General features: G+C 40.5%; 1 protein-coding gene across 2 annotated transcripts in view; it reads left to right on the top strand.

The window, feature by feature from the left end:
* CPLX2 (complexin 2) overlaps positions 1-22,563 on the top strand; it is a 306,204-nt gene that overhangs the window by 219,631 nt on the left and 64,010 nt on the right. For both annotated transcript variants that reach the window (XM_077472613.1, XM_077472612.1), the window contains exon 2: positions 20,211-20,308. In XM_077472613.1, the coding sequence (XP_077328739.1) occupies positions 20,278-20,308 (31 nt within the window). In that variant the 5' untranslated portion in view covers positions 20,211-20,277. The remainder of the gene's footprint in view (positions 1-20,210; positions 20,309-22,563) is intronic.

The following is a 22,563-nucleotide window of genomic DNA, read 5'->3' as shown; positions in this document are numbered from 1 at the left end:
AGCCAAATACACAGTTGAAATGCATATTAAGGAATAATAATATCTGGCAAACGGTATGTAAAGTAATGCACATACATTGTGAAATATCCATCCCCAGTTATATATTGCTGTATAGCCATATAAGAGTGAGTGCATATTTTAATGTATACTAGTGATGAATGAACTGGCCAAAGTTCAGTTTGCTGCACATTGGTCAAACCTATCAGGATGTTTGCAAATGCCAAACATACTGCTGAATCCCACTGAAGTCTATAGGAGCTGAATCATTTTTTCTGCCCTTCTGCAAAGCTGATTTGCAAGCATTAAAAGGGGCATGTGTACCTATGGACTTACAAAGTGGACATACCACTGCAGGTCTACTTTTAGCAGTGCATAGAGTTGAATGAAAAGTCATTTTGGGTCTTCAGATCAAAGTTTGTCAAGCTGGGCCATGGTGTTGGTTGCTGAGCGGTGGTATGGTCAGCTTAACACAAGCCACGTCTTACTCTTTATCACCCTTAGGCCGCGTACACACGGGCGGATTGTCTGCCCAACTAAGTTCGGCAGACAATCCGACAGACAGTCCGTTCAAAATTAGCATGAACGGACTTGACCACACACGATGAGCAGACAGTCCGCTGAAAGCGTGCGTGATGACGTGTACAGCACATACGACGGGACTAGAAAAACGACGTCCTATACACTGCAATGCAACCTTCGGCCGTGTAAACCCTTTCTGAGCATGCGCTATACTTAGTCCGTCCAACTTGCCTACACACGAGCGGACTGTCCGCTGAAACCAAGTTTGGACGGACAAAACCAAGTTTGAACGGACTGTCTTACGGAAATTCCGTAAGACTTTGTTCGTCAGACTGTCCGCTGAAAAAGTCCGCTGAAGCCCACACACGAGCGGATTGTCCGCTGAAACACTGTTCAGCGGACTAAGTTGGGCAGACAGTCCGCCCGTGTGTACGCGGCCTTAGACATCATCAGAACTGCAGTGAAATTTAGTATTAGATCTGCTAAAAGAATGGGTGAAGGGGCTTTTGTTAATTCGTTTTTCTTACCAGTCTTAATGCACCCTTTACTAATCACAGTTACACAAGTCAAGGAGTAGGCAGCCATGGCACAATCAGGGTTTCCATAATATATTACATATGCTAGAGGAGATATTTTCTGTAGGGAGAAGAACTGCACATAAAAATGGCTATATGGGAGTAGGAGGGGGGGGGGGGGAGAGTAGATTAATAGCTGAAGAGAGAAGATGTAGTCATAATAGATGAAAGATGGCGGAAATAGATTAAGGCTGTGAGGGCTGAGACTATGTGACCCATCTGTACAGCTGGTCTGAAGGACCTTATCCATTACTGTTAGCCATTATACCATTGCACGTGGCGTTAATATAGTTAATATACTTAATAGTGTGGAGATGGTACTATTCTGCTGACATTTTTTTCTCCATGACCTCTTCCATTTTTTAACATTGCCTACCCACCGTACCCTAAGGCAATTGCCTCATATTTTATATTCACTCAAGATGTGTATTTCAATTTTAGTTACATTCAAGCTGATTGAAACAGCCACCTTATATACAGAGATACCAATCAACGTACTGTATTTACATTTTTCTGGCCAAATACGTAAACTGCCAGCTAGGAATGTTATCACAGCTTTGCCGAGACCTAAGAAGGCTAAATAAAGAAGCACAGCCCGAAGCACAGTTTTCTGGTGTTGCGTTCAGTCAAGATAACCTCCTGAAAAATGGCCATATTTTAGTGAATGCCATTAACTGCCCTTTAGAAAAATATAATTGCTAGTAAGAATTGTTTAAAAATAAACTTTACTCTTTTTATTAAAATAAATCACAAGGGCTTAGTAGCATAGTCAAATACAACAAGAACTATACCCATTTTTATTAAAAAATTTGTAGCTCTGGGGCAGACGTCATAGTCCTAAATTGCCATTTTAGATGTACTATGCCCTTGTTCTTTTACATGAGTAGCTCGGCAGTAAAAAGGAGCAGTTGATCATTTCAATAGACCCCAAAGCAATGCCCATTTCATTATACTGGGGTCTTCTGGCTTTTAGTGATACCTTTAATTCATAACATTCATATGTAACATTTAAATGTGAAGAATCCAGTTAAAGCTGAAGTATGATCTTAATTAGGTACCTACACTGGTCCAGCTTGGAAGATTGTTGCTATCACTGTAGAAGTTCTGAATACTACAGAGATTGTCAGCTTCCACAGCAGTTCATCAGTTATGAGATATACAGTACTAACTACATAAATACATACACTAGTCCAAAGTAAGTATGCAATAAAGATCATATCTGGAGTTCAGTTTTAATGTGTATAGAATGAAACAAAAACACTGGCAGCAAAACAGTGAGACTTGACCATTATGGGTATGGCTTTAGTCATATATTATCTAGCCATGATAAAGGCAATAGTAGCTATGGCATAGGAACCAAGATGCTGTACCGAGGCACTATAATCATGTCTTAAGTAGCCACCTTTTTTCCACCTACCTGAATTCTGCAGAGCCAGTGGTCTTTTAAAGCCATAGCAGTACCATTGAGAGAAGAGGGAAGTGTTGCACTGTCATTAAAATGTGCTTAAATTACTTTTCCTTTATCATACATCACGGGACACAGAGCACCATAGTAATAACTATATGGGTTATAGGCCAAGTTTAGGTGAATGGACACTGGTATAACCAAAAAAGGAAACAGGAAGTGCCCCTCCCTATATAACCCCTCCCATACCAGGAGTATCTCAGTTTTTTTGCCAGTGTCTAAGGTGTTGGTCATGGTTGATGAAGTGCTAAGAGAGCTCCGCTAAGTATTCCCTGACGGGATCAAGGGGCGGTGTAAACTGATCCATCTAATGGGCTTGAAAGCCAAATGGATGGTACTGGGGCCTTGTACAAGAAGAAACTATTTTTTTTTCTCTGTAATGCTTCTCTTTTGATTGTTGGGCCCTGGGACCCGGGAAACCTTGGTCATGTTAATACAGCCAAAGAGTTTTCCAGCAGTGGTGCTGTACAGGTCCAAAGGGTTTTGCTACCAGAGGGTGTAAAAGCTACACATCTGGCTTCCAGCATTCCATGCTTCCCCTGTGATGTGCTCAAGTGTCAGCAAAGGCTTCCTGCAGCAGCATTGCTATTTCTCATGCTCTGTCAGCCATCAGTAGGGGTTTGGGGGGACCATCCACCATAAGAGAGGTCAGGTTCCCCCCTGCTGAAGACCCCCCGCTCCTCGATCTGCCCTCACTACGGGGCCGGCTATCTCCGTGCAGAGCGCGGGAAAGGGATCCCTTAAAAAAAAGGACGGGGTCTAAGTCTGAAGGGGGTGTGGCTTAAACACCACCAGTGTGCACATGGAGCACAAGACTCACTGCTTTAAAGATTTACACTCTGGAAGTGTCTGGTTGGCTGACAGAGGGACACAGACCATACAAGTGGTATGTAAGCTGTATGGGTGTGTGGATGAAGGCATTTTAATTGGCGCGTTTTACTGAGCATTGAGACTGAGCATTTATAGCAGCATGTTATGTAATTGCTAGACGAAAGCTCAGCAGTAGATGCACTTTGTTTAGTACCTCTGCTTTTTTGTGCTTAGGACTATGTCTTACCCCAGGAGGGGCAATTCATCAGGGAAGAGTGCAAAGTAGCTGGGGTCAGAGCCTGAGGCTAGTCGCACGCCCGCAGTTCCATCCTCCCCTGAAAGACCTGGAGCATCTGGCGAATCTGAGCCAATTTGTCTCACAGGCATGGTGCATGGTGGCTACCTCCAGCCTCTGCATACCTCACTAAGGAAGATTTGGCTTTGGCTATGGCTGTTTTGAAAGGGAAAATAGCCGAGATGTTAGCATCTTCCTCCCAGGAGGTGAGAAAGTGCAGCAGACCCCCTTCTCCTGCCCTTGACCTTCCAGTATTATATAACAATGGGCAGATGATATTGGGGTATCTTTGACAGAAGGAGGTTCAGGTGACTCCTCTTCTGAGGATTCAGCATCTGAAGAACCTTTCTCAATTTTGCAATCACATAAATTGCTAATCTAATCCCTTATGGACTTACCGTATATACTCGAGTATAAGCCGAGATTTTCAGCCTCTTTTTTGAGGCTGAAAGTGCCCCCCTCGGCTTATACTCGAGTCATCGCTGTCTGCCCGCTCGATCAGCGTGTCGAGCAGACAGACAGCGGCCATTCTATTCAAAAGCCGCGCCTCCGGCTCCGCCTTCGCCTGTGATAGGCGGAACACTGAATTTCCCAGCAGCCTGTGTTCCGCCTATCACGGACATCGTATCATCCTCGTACTACGGACGAGGATGATACGACGTCTGTGATAGGCGGAACACAGGCTGCTGGGAAATTCAGTGTTCCGCCTATCACAGGCGAAGGCGGCGGCGCAGCTTTTGAACTTTACAATGGCCGCCGACGAAGAGGGCACGGGACGGCACGGCACGGGACGGGACGGGACGGGGGCAAGGCAAGGCACGACACGGGACGGATGCAAGGAGGCAAGGCACGGCACGGGACGGAGGCAAGGAGGCAAGGCACGGGACGGAGGCTCGGGACAAAGGTAGGCTGGACACACACACACACACACACACACACACACACACACACACACACACACACATGGATGGAGACACACACAGGGATGGATGGATGGATGGATGGAGACACACACACACAGGGATGGATGGATGGATGGATGGAGACACACACACACAGGGATGGATGGATGGATGGATGGAGACACACACACACAGGGATGGATGGATGGATGGACACACACACACACAGGGATGGATGGACGGACACACAGGGATGGACGGACACACAGGGATGGACGGACACACAGGGATGGACGGACACACAGGGATGGACGGACACACACACAGGGATGGACAGGCATGTCTCACCCTCGGCTTATACACGAGTCAATAAGTTTGCCAGTTTTTTTGGGGGTAAATTGGGGGCCTCGGCTTATATTCGGGTCGGCCTATACTCGAGTATATACGGTAGTTCATTCTGGATATATAGTGCCTTGCGAAAGTATTCGGCCCCCTTGAACTTTTCAACCTTTTGCCACATTTCAGGCTTCAAACATAAAGATATAAAATTTTTATATTTTTTTGAAGAATCACCAACAAGTGGGACACAATTGTGAAGTGGAAGGAATTGGAGTTTTGAAACTTTTTTAACTAATAAAAAAATGAAAAGTGGGGCGTGCAAAATTATTCGGCCCCCTTGCGTTAATACTTTGTAGAGCCACCTTATGCTGCGATTACAGCTGCAAGTCGCTTGGGGTATGTCTCTATCAGTTTTGCACATCGAGAGACTGAAATTCTTGCCCATTCTTCCTTGCAAAACAGCTCGAGCTCAGTGAGGTTGGATGGAGAGCGTTTGTGAACAGCAGTTTTCAGCTCTTTCCACAGATTCTCGATTGGATTCAGGTCTGGACTTTGACTTGGCCATTCTAACACCTGGATATGTTTATTTGTGAACCATTCCTTTGTAGATTTTGCTGTATGTTTGGGATCATTGTCTTGTTGGAAGATAAATCTCCGTCCCAGTTTCAGGTCTTTTGCAGACTCCAACAGGTTTTCATCCAGAATGGTCGTGAATGGTAAATTTTAACCATCTTCCCTGTCCCTGCTGAAGAAAAGCAGGCCCAAACCATGATGCTGTCACCACCATGTTTGACAGTGGGGATTCACCAATAATCACATTATTTCTTTTTGGATATTAATTCATTTTCTAATTGCATTATTTTTTATTGATTAATTAATATTTACTCATTGCATACCTCTGTTGTTTTAGTGTTAATCATTGGCTGCTTAAATTTCCTGAAGAAGCTCAAATTGAGCGAAACATGTTGAAAATCGCAGCTCATTTCTTTCTCTTCATGGACAAAGTTGGGTAATTCTGGAGTGGTTTCCCACGCTGTACCGTGCAAGATTAGTTTTATGAATGTAACAGTAAAGTTTTGTCACTGATTTTGTAAAATGTAAATAAAATTATATGTTTTATCTATTTCAATTGTTAATTGAGTCAATTTGAATATTTTCTCAATTAAACGAAATGGTTTGCTTTCTGTGATTTGATACCCTAAAAGTCCCGGGGTTGGTGACCCCCAGCCCCCTTTTTGGCCCCCCTCTTCTCCATTTTTTAATAAGTGGGGATGGTGTGTTGAGGGTGATGAGCTATGTTGCTTTTACGCCAAACATATCGTTTTGCATTGTGGGCAAAAAGTTCGATTTTGGTTTCATCTGACCAGAGCACCTTCTTCCACATGTTTGGTGTGTCTCCCAGGTGGCTTGTGGCAAACTTTAGACAAGACTTTTTATGGATATATTTGAGAAATGGCTTTCTTCTTGCCACTCTTCCATAAAGGCCAGATTTGTGCAGTGTATGACTGATTGTTGTCCTATGGACAGACTCTCCCACCTCAGCTGTAGTTCTCTGCAGTTCATCCAGAGTGATCATGGGCCTCTTGGCTGCATCTCTGATCAGTCTTCTCTTTGTCTGAGCTGAAAGTTTAGAGGGACGGCCAGGTCTTGGTAGATTTGCAGTGGTCTGATACTCCTTCCATTTCAAAATGATCGCTTGCACAGTGCTCTTCGGGATGTTTAAAGCTTGGGAAATCTTTTTGTATCCAAATCCGGCTTTAAACTTCTACACAACAGTATTACGGACCTGCCTGGTGTGTTCCTTGGTTTTCATGATGCTCTCTGCGCTTTCAACAGAACCCTGAGACTATCACAGAGCAGGTGCATTTATACAGAGACTTGATTACACACAGGTGGATTCTATTTATCACCATCAGTCATTTAGGACAACATTGGATCATTCAGAGATCCTCGCTGAACTTCTGGAGTGAGTTTGCTGCACTGAAATTTAAGGGGCCGAATAATTTTGCACGCACCACTTTTCAGTTTTTTATTTGCTAAAAAAGTTTAAAATATCCAATAGATTTCGTTCCACTTCACAATTGTGTCCCACTTGTTGGTGATTCTTCACAAAAAATTTAAATTTTATATCTTTATGTTTGAAGCCTGAAATGTGGCAAAAGGTTGAAAAGTTCAAGGGGGCCGAATACTTTCGCAAGGCACTGTGAGTTGCCTCCTGCAGAGGTGGAGGATGTTTCCTTCCCCTCCCTGGGTTCGCTAAAACCCCCACAGGGTTCTCATGCTTTCCCTATGCACCTGTTACTGGAGCAACTGATTTATGCTGATTGGGATCACCCAGATAAGCAATTTTCTCCTCCTAAAAGATTTTCAATTCTTTATCCTATGGAGAAAAAGTTCTCAAAGAGATGGGATTTGCCAGCAGTAGATGCAGCTGTCTCCTCAGTGAATGGAGTTTAACTTGTCCAAATGGACAATGTAAAAGTATTAGTGATCCAGCTAAGATTAGTGATCCTGCAAAATATAGGGCCCTAGATAGCTCAGATAAACTTTAGGCCTCTTCAGTTTGAGCAGGAACTTTTTTTTTTAAACCTACTTGAATTCATCCCGAAGGGATCCTGAAGGGATTGGCAGATGCCTATTGCTGCCACTGCAGGTTGCACCAGCTACAGCAAATGAGGCCTTAAGTAGAGATTCCAACTTCTTATTAGTTGGATCACTAATACTTGTACATTGTCCATTTGGACAAGTTAAACTCCATTCACTGAGGAGAGCAGGATTATGTGACTAAACAGCTGGTCAGCCGAGTTACCATGCAAGAAGCTCTTGGCTGGGTTTCTAGTTCCAAGGCTTCTTTGTGAAGGGGCTCCCCTGCTCAATCGAGTGGGGGGAAGACTGCAGTGGTTTTCAGAAACTTGGCAAGAGGAAATCCAAGACAAGTGGTTCCTCTCTGTAGTAGCCCTAGGCTACAAACTAGAGTTCCAAGAGTTTCCATCATTGAATCTTCTAAGATAAAACATTCTCAAGGACCCAGTAAAGATAAAATCCTTATTTCTGGCACTGGACCAATTATTGTATCAGGCGGTGATAATAGAGGTTCCCTCAGAAGAGAGGGACATGGGGTTTTATTCAAATCTCTTTATGGTACCAAAACCAAATGGAGATGTCAGACCCATTCTAGATCTCAGGAATCTGAATCACTTCCTAAACATCCGCTCCTTTCGAATGGAGTTGATTCGGGCAGTTGTTTCCACCCTACAGGGAGGAGAGGTTCTAGCATCCATAGATATCAAGGATGCATATCTGCATGTACCAATATTTCCCACTCACTAGAAGTTTCTGTGGTTTGCGATAGAGCAGTGCCACTTTCAGTTTGTGGCCTTGCCTTTTGGGTTAGCCACTGCTCCCCAACTGTTTACAAAAGTGTTAGCCCCAGTACTAGCAAGACTAAGGGGCCAAGGTAAAGCAGTAATAACATACCTAGATGACCTGCTACTGGTAGATCAGTCAATAGCAGGGTAAATCAAGGGGTGTCCAGAATAGTCAGTTATCTGAGATACCTGGGTTGGATTCTCAATCTAGAGAAATCATCCTTACAGCCGGTAAGAAGGCTGCAGTATTTGCAGTATTTGGGCCTGGTCATAGACACAACCCAGGAAAATGGGTTCTTGCCGCAGGCAATGGTCAACACTCTAAAAGAGCTGGTCCAGATGGTCAAGACAAAGAAGGGTCCTTCCATTTTCCTTTGCATGAGATTACTAGGGAAGATGGTAGCTTCTTTCTAAGCAGTTCCCTATGCCCGGTTCCATTCAAGACTGTTACAACACAGTATTCTGTCTGCTTGGAACAAACAGATCCAAGCCTTGGATTATCCAATGAATCTGGCTAAAAAAGTATGCCAGGAATTTACAGAAGGGGAAATCCTTCATTCCATTTTCCTGGAAAGTAGTAACTACGGATGCCAGCCTATGGGGCTGGGGAGCAGTTCTAGAAGAGACCACGATTCAAGGGAAGGGGTCAGAGTCCGAGAAGACATTGCCCATCAATATCCTAGCGATTCAGGCAGTACGCCTGGCTCTAATAGCCTGGACATCCAGGTTGCGGAATGCTCCTGTCAGGATACAATCTAACAATGCCACAGCAGTGGCCTATATCTATCACCAAGGAGGCACCAGAAGCCATGCAGCCCAAAGGGAGGTGGAACATATTCTGTCTTGGGCAGAAAAGCATGTTCCTTGCCTATCTGCAGTCTACATTCCAGGAGTGGAAGATCGCCAGGCATATTTCTTGAGCCATCAACAGCTGTTGCCAGGAGAATGGTCTTTACATCCCAAGGTAATTTTGGCCATATGCCAAAGATGGGGTACGCCAGACGTAGATCTATTGGCGTCCAGGTTCAACAAGAAGTTGGACAACTTTGTGGCGAGAACAAGGGATCCACTTGCACTCAGAGTAGATGCGCTAGTGATCCCGTGGAATCAGTTTTCACAGATTTTTGCATTCTCTCCAGTTCAACTGCTACCACGGCTGCTTCACAGGATCAGGGAAGAAGGGAATCCGGTAACCCTAGTGCCTCCGGCATGGCCCAGAAGACCCTAGTATGCAGGGATCGTGCTAATGGCAGTAGGGGAGTCTTTGACTGTTCCACCTCGTCCGGACCTGCTGTCACAGGAACCGGTATTCCATCCTGCCTTACAAACGTTAAATTTAACGGTGTGGCTATTGAAGCCCACATTCTTGTGCCCAAGGGATTTGAATCTGGTTTTGTCAGTGTTGCAAAGACAACCCTTTGAACCTATATGGAATATTCCTTTGATCCTTTGACAAGGAAATTGGTATTCCTAATTGCAATAACCTCTGCAAGAAGAGTATCAGAATTGGCTGCTTTCTCCTGTAAAAAGTCATACTTAATCATTCACAAGGATAAGATTGTGCTGCATTCGCACCCAACCTTTTTGCCAAAGGTAGTGTCTGGTTTTCATCTGAATCAAGATGTTTCCTTATCTTCCTTTTTCCCAGAACCTCGTTCTGTAGAAGAAAAATTATTACATTCTCTCAATGTAGTGAGAGCAATTAAAGCCTACCTGAAAGCGACTGCTCAGATATGGAAAACGTATGTTTTGTTTGTGTTCCCGGATGGCCCTAGAAAGGGTCAGGCAGCATCAAAATCTACTGTTGCTAAGTGGATTTGTCAGTTGATTAGTCAAGCTTATGGCCTGAAAAGAAGGGTTCCTCCCTTTAAGATTAAAGCACATTCTTAGCCCTTGTACACACAGTCGGAGATTCCGACAACCAAATCCGTCGGAGTAATTCCGACGGATTAATTCCGGAAGAGGTCCGGAAGTGATGTTGCATACGAACGGTCGGACTAAATTGTCGGAAAATCCGATTGTACGTAACGTGACAACGTTATTTAATTACAACGGGACTACGTTCAGGCTAGTAGCCAATAGCTTTGGTCTAGGAATTTGATCTGAGCATGCGTGGCACTTTGTCCGTTGGAGTAGGCTACACATGATCGGAGTATGTCCGATAGGAGCATTTTGTCGGAAAATTTTACCGGCAAGTTGGAAAACTTGGTCCGTCGGATATTCCGACGGAAACAGTCCGATGCAGACCACACACAGTCGGAATATCTGACAAAACGGTCCGATAGGACACATTCCGTCAGAATCTCCGACCGGCTGTACAAGGGCTAAGAGGGCAGTCAGTGCTTCATGGGCAGTGCATCACCAAGCCTCTGTGCCTCAGGTTTGCAAGGCCGCTATTTGGTCGTCAGTACATACATTCACAAGAGTCTATCAAATGGATGTAAGATGGCATGAGGACACCACCTTCGAGTGCAGTGTGCTGCAGGCAGCAGTATAGGTCCTCACACCTGGTGGCGGCTATTTGCTTTGTGTCTCCCTCCCCTCGGGTGGCATTGCTTTGGGACATCCCATATAGTTATTACTATGGTGCTCTCTGTGTCCTGTGGTGTACGATAAAGAAAATATGATTTTTATGACAGCTTACCTGTAAAATCCTTTTCTTGAAGTACATCACGGGACACAGAGGTCCCTCCCCTCTTATTGAGATATGTGTATATATTGCTTTGCTACAGAAACTAAGATACTCCCAGTATAGGAGGGGTTATATAATGAGGGGCACTTCCTGTTTCCTTTTTGATTATACCAGTGTCCATTCACCTAAAGGTTGTCTAAAACCCATATAGTTATTACTATGGTGCTCTGTGTCCCGTGGTATACTCCAAGAAAAGGATTTTACAGGTAAGCTATTATAAAAATCCTAATATTTAAATAAGTGCTAATAAACAATTAATCATAAATTATATAAAGTGTCTAAAACAAACAATTAATTGCATGTAAGTAAAAAATGAATCCGACCAATATAAATACTATTCAGATTCCTAAAGTCAGTGCTGTCATGCAAAAGTGATGTGCAGAATCAAGAAATTAATTAAAAGTTGATACAATATCCTGGACAAAAAATAGTTATTTAAATTAAGTTTAACACGTGCATTTCCTATTTTCCGAGTGCTGCAGGTGATCACCCAGTCATGCGCCACTTTAAAGTGTGTAAAATGGCCTCTTACTGGATAATAAGACCTTATTAGGGTCTAGCCTCACTTTAGTGAGCACACCCCTAGTCACATTGAGGAATTGTGTGAAATTTAGCAAACCAGGGCATAGATATTTATGAACGATAGGATTCTCCCAAAATCCTGACAAAATCTCTATGTGTATATTCAAACAAATCAATACATTTGCTGATTCACCAGATTTGCAAATCAGTTTTCTCATCACTAAAGATAGAACTGATTATTTAATACATTTAGCACACCTGCAGTTGCACTGTACAGTACATGACCAGCAGTACTTGTATTTTATTTTCTCAGTAGTGGTAGAGAGTTATAGTTAAATTAAATTAAATATATGGATTTGATGTACATTAAGACCTCAGTCTGAGGCAGAGCAGACAGTGCTGCATGGAGAAAGGCAAACATAACTGCTGTGACTTGGCTGTCACATTAGTAAAAATGACAAACTGTGACTCTACTGTAAATGGTGTGTTAGTCAGAAAGTTACAAGGGAACAGAATCACACGGATGCATAAACACAGAGAGATCAACTGATAGAATGATGAAAGTAATTTGAGCTTCATTTTGTTGTTTCTGTGACAAGGTGAAGGATCTGTACAGAAGGCATAATCAGGTGAGCATTATCAGTGGTGTCTGGGACCAAATCATTTTGTCAACAGGGTAGTAATGGTTGTACCATTTCACAGTTTCTAAGGAGGAGATATAACATTTGTAAAAATAGTGTTTATTAATGTTAACTGTATGAGCATTGGTATGTTTTAGTAAACATTTTTTATTTATTTTTTTAATAAAAACTCTATTGTTAGTTCTATGTGTATGTGCATATGGAAAGACATATTATCAGCTGGATTTAACTTTCTCTTATGAAGTGACGTCCAACTGTTCCCCCTGAACTTCTGAAGAAGTTATATTGCAAAATGCGCCATGATACTAGCACCTCCCCTCATCTGGATGTCTAGTTGTGACTTCATTTTCACAATATATAATGCTTTATATGCAAAGAATAATCAGGGGAAGGTGTTAGGCTGGATTCACACCTATGCATTTTTAGTGCTTTTTGCATTTATCAGGTTTGCTCTACAAATTGTGTTCCATAGGAAACCATGTTAAATGGGCTGTAGTGCAAATGTGCAAAGTGCAAAAAGCCCAAAAATGCATATGTGTGAATTAGCCCTTAGGAGTGACTGAGATATTTATAATTTTTTTCTGGATATGATCAATGTCTTTTGGATATAACTATGTTTTTACGGGATATACCTTCTCAAGTGTTTTAACATGATGTGGAAACAAAACATTTGTTTTTACAAATCTAAGATGAGTGTTTCCTGCAGGGAAGGCTTCAGTACCATTCAAATCCCATCCATTCTTCTTTTGTTTCTTTGTCTATATGCTGAAGAATGTAATGCTTAAGCCAAAAGATTCATCATTTTATCTTGTTTTTCTTTTTTTTTTTGCCTATTTCCATGAAGACCTTTCCGACCGACAGTTAGTGACAGTGTAAAAAGTCTAAAGCCACTTTGAAGATTCTTCCTAGTTTTAAACCCAATCTTTGTATCACTATCCAATATTACAATATAAGCACACTTTCTTTATTCCTTGAGAAATATACATTTCTGTCATATATAAACAACCTCCATTTTCATAGTATCACCTCCATGTTCCAGTTACCTAAATGTGACTTCAACAAACTCTGTAGTTTGACGCTGCTGCCCTCTACACTTGGTAACTTAACATACCTGGTCTGAAACAGCTTCTTTCTTAGCCACAAGTCTGAGTGATACCATTAATGAGGAATGAGGAATGTATCTGATTATCAGCAATGCCAGCATAGAGCAGTGGAGTGGGAAGGCAGGCAACACAATTCCACTTTAAGTTAACACCAGTTCCTTCTCTGAAAAATAAGCCGCGGCTACCAGGCATTCAGAGGGTTATTCTGCCACAGCCTTATTTTACTTTTTGTTATTTTAATTTTTTGGCCAAGTGGCAGTGTTCAATGGCTTGAATGAGTGAATTTGACAGGCAGTGTTGCCTTTCAGCTTGACATGTCATGTTAAATTTGCTGTGACACAAAGCATTGTGGTCATGGCATGAGAACAAGTGGGCAGTCAGGGGGTTGTAAAACCATGGCTCAACCACCTGTTTTTACTACCCCGGTAGCTCATGTGAGGCCTATCTTTTTTTTAGTTTTGGATAGAATTGAGAGGGGTTAGGCTCTATATCATATTTTTTTTTCTGTCTGTGCCTGTTTTCATTAAATTTTTTTATTTTTTTTTCATTCTTCAGGTCATTCATTATGATTGCAATTCGTAAATTTGAAAAATTCTAAAATTCTAAAATCCGAAAATAAGAAAGAAAATCCAAAAATTAAAAAGAATAACTAGCGAACTAACTAATAATAACTAACTATTAAATTATAGGTATTGGGATTTCCTTTCAAATTTGGCTATTAGTGAACGTAATGAATGCAAATTTATTAGTCCAAAATAATGAATGCTGCATCGAAACAAATGGAATGGAACAAGTAAATAATAATAATAACAAAAAGTTTTTTTTAAATTATTATTATTATTATTATTGTTATTTATTATTATTAATGTGTTATATTCCATTCGTTTATATACGGCTTTCGTTATTTCGGATAATTCATCATTTTAGATAAATTTGTATACGTTACGTTCACTAACAGCCAAATTTGAAAGGAAGTTCCAATATCTATAATTCAATAGTTAGTAATAGCTAAGTTATTATTACTTAGTTATTATTTCAGATTTTCAAATTTTCACATTTCGTAACTTACTAATTTACGAATTTTAGAATTGACGAACTTTTGAATATTCAAATTTACGAATATTTAGAAAAATATGTTAAACAGGTTTTCGTCAGTTCGGATATTTACAAATTAACGAATTTGTCGAAATTAGTTAAAAAACTAATTTGGAACCTAAAAAATTGTGCAAGTCTAGTACTGGGGACTTTTATCCATGAGAAAAAAAGCAAGGGTTAATCCACATCTTTTTTCGCTAACTTTCCATTAAAATGTCACTAGGACAGCTGAAAGGGAAAGGAAATTTCCCCACTGGCACAGAAGAGGGTACCAAATCATCAGGGGATAATACAGTATATATGTTCCCAAGATCATGGTGATATATATGATATAGTACAACATAGGTTGTAATGATGAGAAACATTACAGGGAAAATTTGAACAAAACCAATGGGGGTTGATGGTGTTGGAAAGTCTTAGTTATCATAATCATGGTGTTATAGGGAGACTTACACAAGATTGTTGAGGTAACTAAATAATCCCCGGCTGTGTTTTCCTTTCTTTTTCTACAATAAGGGAAAGTGGATTGAAGTGAGGGTGGTAAGTGCTTTAAAGCATAATGGGGTGTAGGGGAAGGATTACCAATGTGAATTTTGGTGTATCAGGTTATGGAGCATGGGAGGGGATTACGGCGGGTGGCTAGGGAGACAGTATAGTAGGAGTCTTCAAACTATGGCTCTACAGTTGTTTAGGAACTACAGTTCCCATCATGCCTAGTCATGTCTGTGAATGTCAGAGTTTTACAATCCCTCATGGGATGTGCAGCAACAGCTGAAGGGCCGTAGTTTAAAGATCCCTGCAGTATAGGATCAAGGGTGAAATGAGAAAGTGGGTGAAAGAAGGGCACGCCAGACACAGGGAACCATGATGGGAAAATGAGGGGGAAGAGGAGGGAGGGAGGAGAGGGTCTGGGGGGCTTAAAATGAGAAAGAGTAATAGAGATGTAGGGGGAGTATAAGATATTAGTTAAATGAAGGGGTGGTTTAGTGGAGATAAGTGTCTGATTGGGGCTGGATTGTGTTGGACTGCCAAGGAGCTGTTTGTTTTCTTCTGAGAAAGAGAATTCTATCCAGTGGAACCAAGTTGTCTTGTCCCCTTAAGGGAGCTAGTCAGGTGTTCTATTAACCCTATATTTTCTACACATTGGAACCATTGTTGACTTGTACATGGGGAAATATACTAATTTGTGTCCAGAAGGTCTGTAGGGCTGAGCAGGACCAGACGATATGTAACATATTGCTAAGAGCTGAGCTGTATTTCCAGCAGGTCTCTGGAACCAACAGATAAATGGAATGTGACAGCGTGGGGGTACAATACCATCAGGCAACATATATGTTATAGCCAGACTCCTAATATTTGTTGATTATGGAAGAACAGTATGAGAGTGTCCATCAACAGTCCCTGCATGGTACTTAACAATTCCCAATTCTTAAAAAAAAAAAAAAAAAAAGGCTACACATATACTTTACTATTAAGAAAATATGATGCAGCATGATTTACTTTTAGACAAATCAAACATTAATAGTACAAGTGAATATTCTTTTAAAATACCTAGATATTTGATTTCAAGTACATAACTGCAGACAGAAACTTCAGCTCATTTTAAATAGAATTCTCGCTATAACAGCGTGACCTATTTGAGTACAATATACACATAACTAAGGCAACTATACCATACAGATGCATATGAACAAAAGAGCTTGCTTATTAACATTCATGATGCAGAAAGGCTTAAAATAGTGTTTTCCTTAAGTATTCCTCAAAAGGACAGGTGTCAGTGCAGTTTTGTGGAAATTTATAGCGATGTGATGGGTAAAAAGGATTTTTCTTGGTATACCAGTTTGCCGTTCTGATGATATGACTTTGCCTGATGCGTGTAAACCCTGTGTATGCCAGTGATCACAAACGGCTAAATTTTTCATATTTATCTGTTGCCAGTTTTGGGTCCTATCTGTGGAAGAAATGTCCACATTGCAAATGCTTAATCCTTTGGTAAATGAAGAGGAAATAATCTCTTTTCCTCGGATTAAACTGACATGTTTCCCATTGGTTGCTGTATGCCATTCCTCATTTACATGATCTAGCAACTAGATTCAGGTAATTCCCATAACATTTTATAATTGTGGTAATTGGGACTGTTTTGAACGCAAAAAACTGTCAGATGCCACTCCAACAACATTGCAGCACATAATTATCTTAGCTTTCCAGCGGTTCATTACAGGGTCTATAGGTTTATCACAGTTGTTTACATCAAATAAATAACTGGTTAGAGTGTTTTTGTAAAAGTGAAGCTCTGTGATCTGGTAGAAATATTTAAATTAAACTTTCTCCAAAGAAAATATGAAGGCTGCTTTTGTGAATTTTCTTCTGAAAATGCTAATTACTTAGCCTTTTCTGGCGGCAGTCAACCGGAGCACGTAGGCAGACAAGAAAAGTCAAAGTAAAATCAATAGTCTTTAACTGAATACTTGCATATGCTCCAACCATACTGTTTTGACCATTATGTTATCAGTATATCACTGGTCTTTACTGGCTTTTAAAATGGTTGTAAACCCTTACATATTCTCAGTGAAGTGATTGGCCTCAGGTGATAAACAGAGATGAAAAAAATCATTTTACATCAGTTGTACCTGCTTGTCTGCAGTATTCTCTTCTCTACATCCTTTCAAAGTTCAGAATTTATAAAGCTTGTCTAAGATATGAGAAAAAAAAGGTGCGGAGAGCACATCTACTGCAGTCAATCAACTGGAGCTCCCTCCCCATCATGTTTTCTCTTGGTGTCAGGAAAACTTGTCAGAAATTATTCATGTTGATAGCAGAGGGAAGAAGCGGCAGACAGAAATGACACTTAGTACACATTATAGAGGGATATGCTTTGTTCATATTTCATGTCTGAGGTTTGCAACCACTTTAGAGAATGTATCTCCACCTTGCCCAGCACAGAGCTGCACACTATTTTCAGGCTTTCCTTGCCAGTTACACTGGCAACCCCAACCTTTTAACATCATCATGGGCACTCTGCTTAGCTTGGAGAAGCTATAGAATGACTTCAAAATTACAAAACAAGTCCAGTTCAATGTGTCTATTACTAGCTATACCATGGATAAATGAGAATCATTACAGAAATTCCTGGAGTTAGGCTCCAAACCATCTAACATTTCTTATATCAGGATACCAGTGACTAGATCTCTGGATGGGAGGTTCCTGAACCCTTACCCTGATGCATGCCACCTGCTGAATTTTATCTTATGAATCTTATGTTAAGAACAGGTAGTGTATACGTTTGCCTTAAATACACTTTTAGGGTTATTGGCCAGGTGCAATTTATGTAAAAAGTGCTGTATGTATAATATGAAGCAGGCAGCAGTTACACTTAAAGGGGCCTACAACAGGAGTTATTTCCAACGTGGTTTTAATAAAGTCAATGCTTCAGTGGGGCACAGCTCACTTTTCTCAAGACAGACTGTCTTGAGAATGGTGGGCTGTGCCCCACTGAAATATTGACATTAATAAAACCATGTTGGAAATTCCTTATGTTGTAAGTCCCGTTGAGCCCACCTGCTGCCTGCTTTTTATGTTATGAACAGTTCAGCGGAAGACTGGGAACAACCTGGGATGAAAAGAGAACTGAGATCTATGATGGGAGAATGTGGTCACCGGAGTCTCCTACAAACATAATAACACAATAGATGACTCAGCCCACTAGATCCCCTCTGTAACTGAAGTATCATGTTTTCATTGATTGTCCCATGAAAAGAGAATATACATAGCTTTCCTTTAAGCGCCATGCTCATTCCTCTGTAAATCTGCTGTTTGTGTTGGCTTTGTACAACCTATAATAGCTGGTCCCAAAAATAATCCAGGATTCTATTTTTGCCAGAAAAAGTGTCATGTCCCTCTTTGTTCAAACGCATATAATTAGGAAGTTTCTTTTGCAGTGAGACAGAAGCATAGAATAGTCGTTTAAAAATACATTAAAGCTCCCAAGTTAAACTAAAAGAAAATGTCAGCAAAATTAAGAGATTTCTGTGCACCTGATATCATCTATTGTTTAGCAAATTAACTGGAAGAATAGTTATACTGATGGCAGCATTGGGACTTTTGCAAACCAAACCCAAATTTAAATATTTCACTAGGATACAGTTACGTAAAGCTGAACTCTGGCGAGACATAAATGACTCAATTTAATGCAACTATATAATCATTAAATAGATAAGTACATTTTATTTTTAATGGAAGCACAGTATGTTCCTGAATTTGACCTGGTTTCAGACTCTTGCAGTCCCTGTTAACCAGAGCTGGAGTGTGAGAGGAAGAAGAAGTACAGGGGGCCAATCAGTTCGTGTGTTGAAAAGAAGTATGCTGAAAGGAGGAAAGAGCAGAATGACAGAGAGATTAGTTCATCCCTGTTCTGATTCTCCTTTTACTGTTCAGTCACAGGCTGGTGTGAGTCCAGAATGACTTAAGCTCAGAAGATGTGGATTAAATAATACTAGCCATCACACTGATGATATCTAGTGGCAGAAAAAGTACTCTGTAGGAAATGTATGTGGATCGCTAGTACGTTTTGCTGAAAAAGCTGGTTTTGTTATTATATCATTTAATGGGTTGGTCCTTTTTACCTTGTTATTTTTTATTTGGATTCCTTCTTTAAGCCCCTTTAGCTACTTTTTTTTTTTTTTTTGTTTTGGATAGAGCAGGAAGATTAAAACCCTTACCTTTTATTAAGTTCTGTTTGTATCATTTAGGGGAGATTTTCCTTTGCTTCCTGTCCTGGAGAGACAGGAAAAATCCAACTTCAGCTCATTTGGCTGGGCTTCTCCTAAGGGTCATAGGATTGCAATTAGTTTTGCGCTCCTGTGACATCCGCTCTTTGCTGATGTTACCAGGATCAGTTCACGCACCACTTCATCTCGACTTCGGAAGTCTGAATCCACCAGGTGCTTGGACTGATAGGCATCTCAGCCTTTCAGTGAGCCGCTGAGAGGCTGAAATGGCTGCTCCCTGCCCCTCTACACCTCAGCGCTCCAATGAGCATGGAGGAGCAGAGCAGGGGAGCTGTTGACTGAAAAGCAGCAGCTCTCCGCTCAGGGATCTGTGAGAACTGAGTCATCGGCGACGTTTGATGACTTGGTTCTCAGTGATGGGGTGACGGGGGACAGATGCAGCATCTACCTAGGTAAGTATGACTGTGGAAAAAAACAAACAAACCCATACTTCTCTTTTAAGTTAGAGAAAATCTCCCCAAAGTAGAAGGAATTCAGCTCTTAAAAAGTTGTCACACAGGTTCTGCCATTTGTAGTTTTACATTTACCTTATGCTCTGGTGACAACTGTAAAATTTGGGATTTCCCATCAGTTTCTGTCTTGGTGGTAATGCTCACCAGCACACATGGAGAGACTGAATTTCCTCAGCAGGGACACAGACACCATTAAAAACTTGACAAGGTCCTAACCCTTCCCTACTCCATTTAAAAGAAAAAAATATGTTTTGGCTTTGCTTTAGCAGATACTTTGCTTCAGCTATAGCAGCAGCAAAGGTGACAGTGCTGTACAGATTTACTGTAAGAGGAAGAGCATTGTTACCATATCAAAAAAAGTGCCTGTCCAATAACAAGTATTTACAAATCTTTTAAGGGGGTATCTAGAGAAATAGAGAGCCCAGTCTTACCGGTATGGGCAGCTTGCATTAAATATGTGAATTTATTGTTTGGTCACAGCCCTACTTTAATGTAAGGTCCCATTATGGGTAAAAAAAAAATTATGTGCAGGATCTAATTGCATTTTTTTAACCCATGTTACCTAATATGTTGTATTGTTTCATTTTTGTGAAGTGCTTATTTCTTTATGTTCTGACCCTCTTCTCTTTATTTTTAAATTAATAGCACCTCCCACCAGCTGTTCTGAATGTGAATATCTCTTTGATAAGGAAGGAAATCTCAGACAGAAAACATGGATTTCGTTATGAAACAAGCTTTAGGGGGTAAGACCGATCTTCTTTCTAAACAATTTCATTCTTCCACTATCCCAATTGACTTTCGCATTTACTTTGATTAATATTGTCTCCCTCTAATTGCAGTTTAAGACCCGTATCGACCTTCAATCTATGTACTGCAATTTCATTACATGTAACTAGGCAAAGGCCCTGTTGGATAAATCAGAATGAATAGAGCTTGTGACAATGGCTTCCATGTCACTATACAGACCAATGCTGGAGAATTCATTCAGTAATGCTCTGTATAACCAATCACTTAAAGCCCACCTCCGGTTTTGAATAGAGCAGCGAAATGTTAGAACCTCTGCTGCGTTTACATTCATGTTCTTGTTAACCATGCCCAGGACAAGAAGTACAGTACACACTAATAACAATCAAATGTCAGAGCCTTTTATCTTTACCCACTCTAACCAATATAAAAAAAATTGAAGTTTAAGTGGAAGTAACGCTTTATAATGGAAAGTCAACCAAATCTTCATTAGTTGAGCAGGGTGATATGAATTTATTTTATACATTAATATTCACATTTTGTCCAGTTATAATTAAGACCCATATATTATCAACATTATTATTATGTTCATGTATAAAAATAATTCAATCAATATATTGTCACCCTAAGAAAAAAGGTAACTAGTAGAGACTTGGTTTGGTTTGAGAGTTCGTAGAACATAACTAGTTCAGATGCCAAATTCAAACCCTACTGATGTCAATGGGAGAAAAATGCTAAAAAATAATATTGGACATTTTCTGGGCTGAAAGGAAAGGGATTTTTAAACAAATAGCATGACGCAGCACAGTGGCTAAGTGGTTAGCACCTCCATCTAGCAGCACTAGGGTTGTTGGTTTGAATCCCAACCATGGCACTACCTGCCTAGAGTTTGCATGCTCTTTTTGCTCTCGCATGGGTTACCTCTGGATACTCTGGTTTCCTTCCACACTCGAGACATGCTGATAGGTTAATTGGGTCCTGTCTAAAGTGGCCCTAGTATGTGTATAAATGTAAGTTAGGGAGCTTAGATTGTAAGCTCCTTGAGGACAGCTACTGATATGAATGTACAATATATATGTAAAGTGCTGCATAAATTGACAGTTCTATATATAAGTACCTATAATAAATACATCAAGGCCAGGGGACTGCCCTGGGGAAAATGTACCAAAAAAAATGTTTAAAAATTCAGTTTGGTGGGAAACAGTATTTTAATAATGTTGTAAGTGAAACATTAAAAATGCCAATTTCCTTTAAATTACATTTTAGAAAAAGCCAATAAAAATGGCATTTATGTAACCAGGCTTTACAGTCCCTAGAGAGCTGGTACAAAGTGATGCCCTTCACTATAAGTTTAATAGCTTCATGCTTATGCATTTCATTCTGTGGATCAAGGGGTAGAATAGTGATTTGGTATTACTTCGAAAGTTCTATAGTCTCTTACAGCATCTTATTGATGACTGAACTGAACTGGACACACAGATGCATTTTTCAAGTGCCAAAGTGAAAAAACGCACTGGTAATATTTTAAGTCCATACACTGTCCAGCTTTCAAACATTTTAGCTCTTAGCAGCTATAATGTCCATCATAATGGTAACCTGTATATAACCTTTTCTCTACAGTGTCTTATAATTAACCAGCAGTTCATTACTTTCTATAAATCTCAGACTTTTCCTTGATGTCTACTAAAAGAAAGTAAGGTTAATGACTTGATCTTCTCACTGAGCCATTGCACAAAATCATTCTAGGTTATGGATTTAAATGGCTTGAAGGCTTTACATGAATATTGAGGAACACCACCTGCTGTGTGCACAACTCAAAAAAAAAAAAAAACACTACTGCAAGTTGGATTTGAATCAGAACAAAATGATTGCAAACTCTCATTATCACAATGACTTTACAATGCTAAATATGCTATTTGAATAAATTGAAGGCTGGTTCCAACCATCTTGTGTTTGATATACACCAACATCCTTCCAGTCATCACATATAGAGAGCAGTGAATGCATAAACTGTGTCCACTAATTTGTATTAGTGAGTACATTAATGATGCACTAAGTACCAGCAGAGATAAGGTACCACATATAGATTTACCCAAACTAAAATATAAAAAAAAAACAACCAAAAACAAAAAGCAGATTGTAAAAGACCATATGTGTCTGTGCCATTGTATTTAAGCTGACGGAGGAAGCATAGAAATAATCCACAAGCTCTGCTGCTGACAACCCCCAGGCATTGTTAGAAAGCACTCCTGTT

Source organism: Lithobates pipiens, unplaced genomic scaffold (genome assembly GCF_037356315.1).
Source record: "Lithobates pipiens isolate NorthernLeopardFrog02 unplaced genomic scaffold, aLitPip1_a1.2 Scaffold_8, whole genome shotgun sequence".
In the NCBI taxonomy this organism is placed as follows: domain Eukaryota; kingdom Metazoa; phylum Chordata; class Amphibia; order Anura; family Ranidae; genus Lithobates; species Lithobates pipiens.
This window is presented reverse-complemented; position numbering and strand designations above follow the sequence as displayed.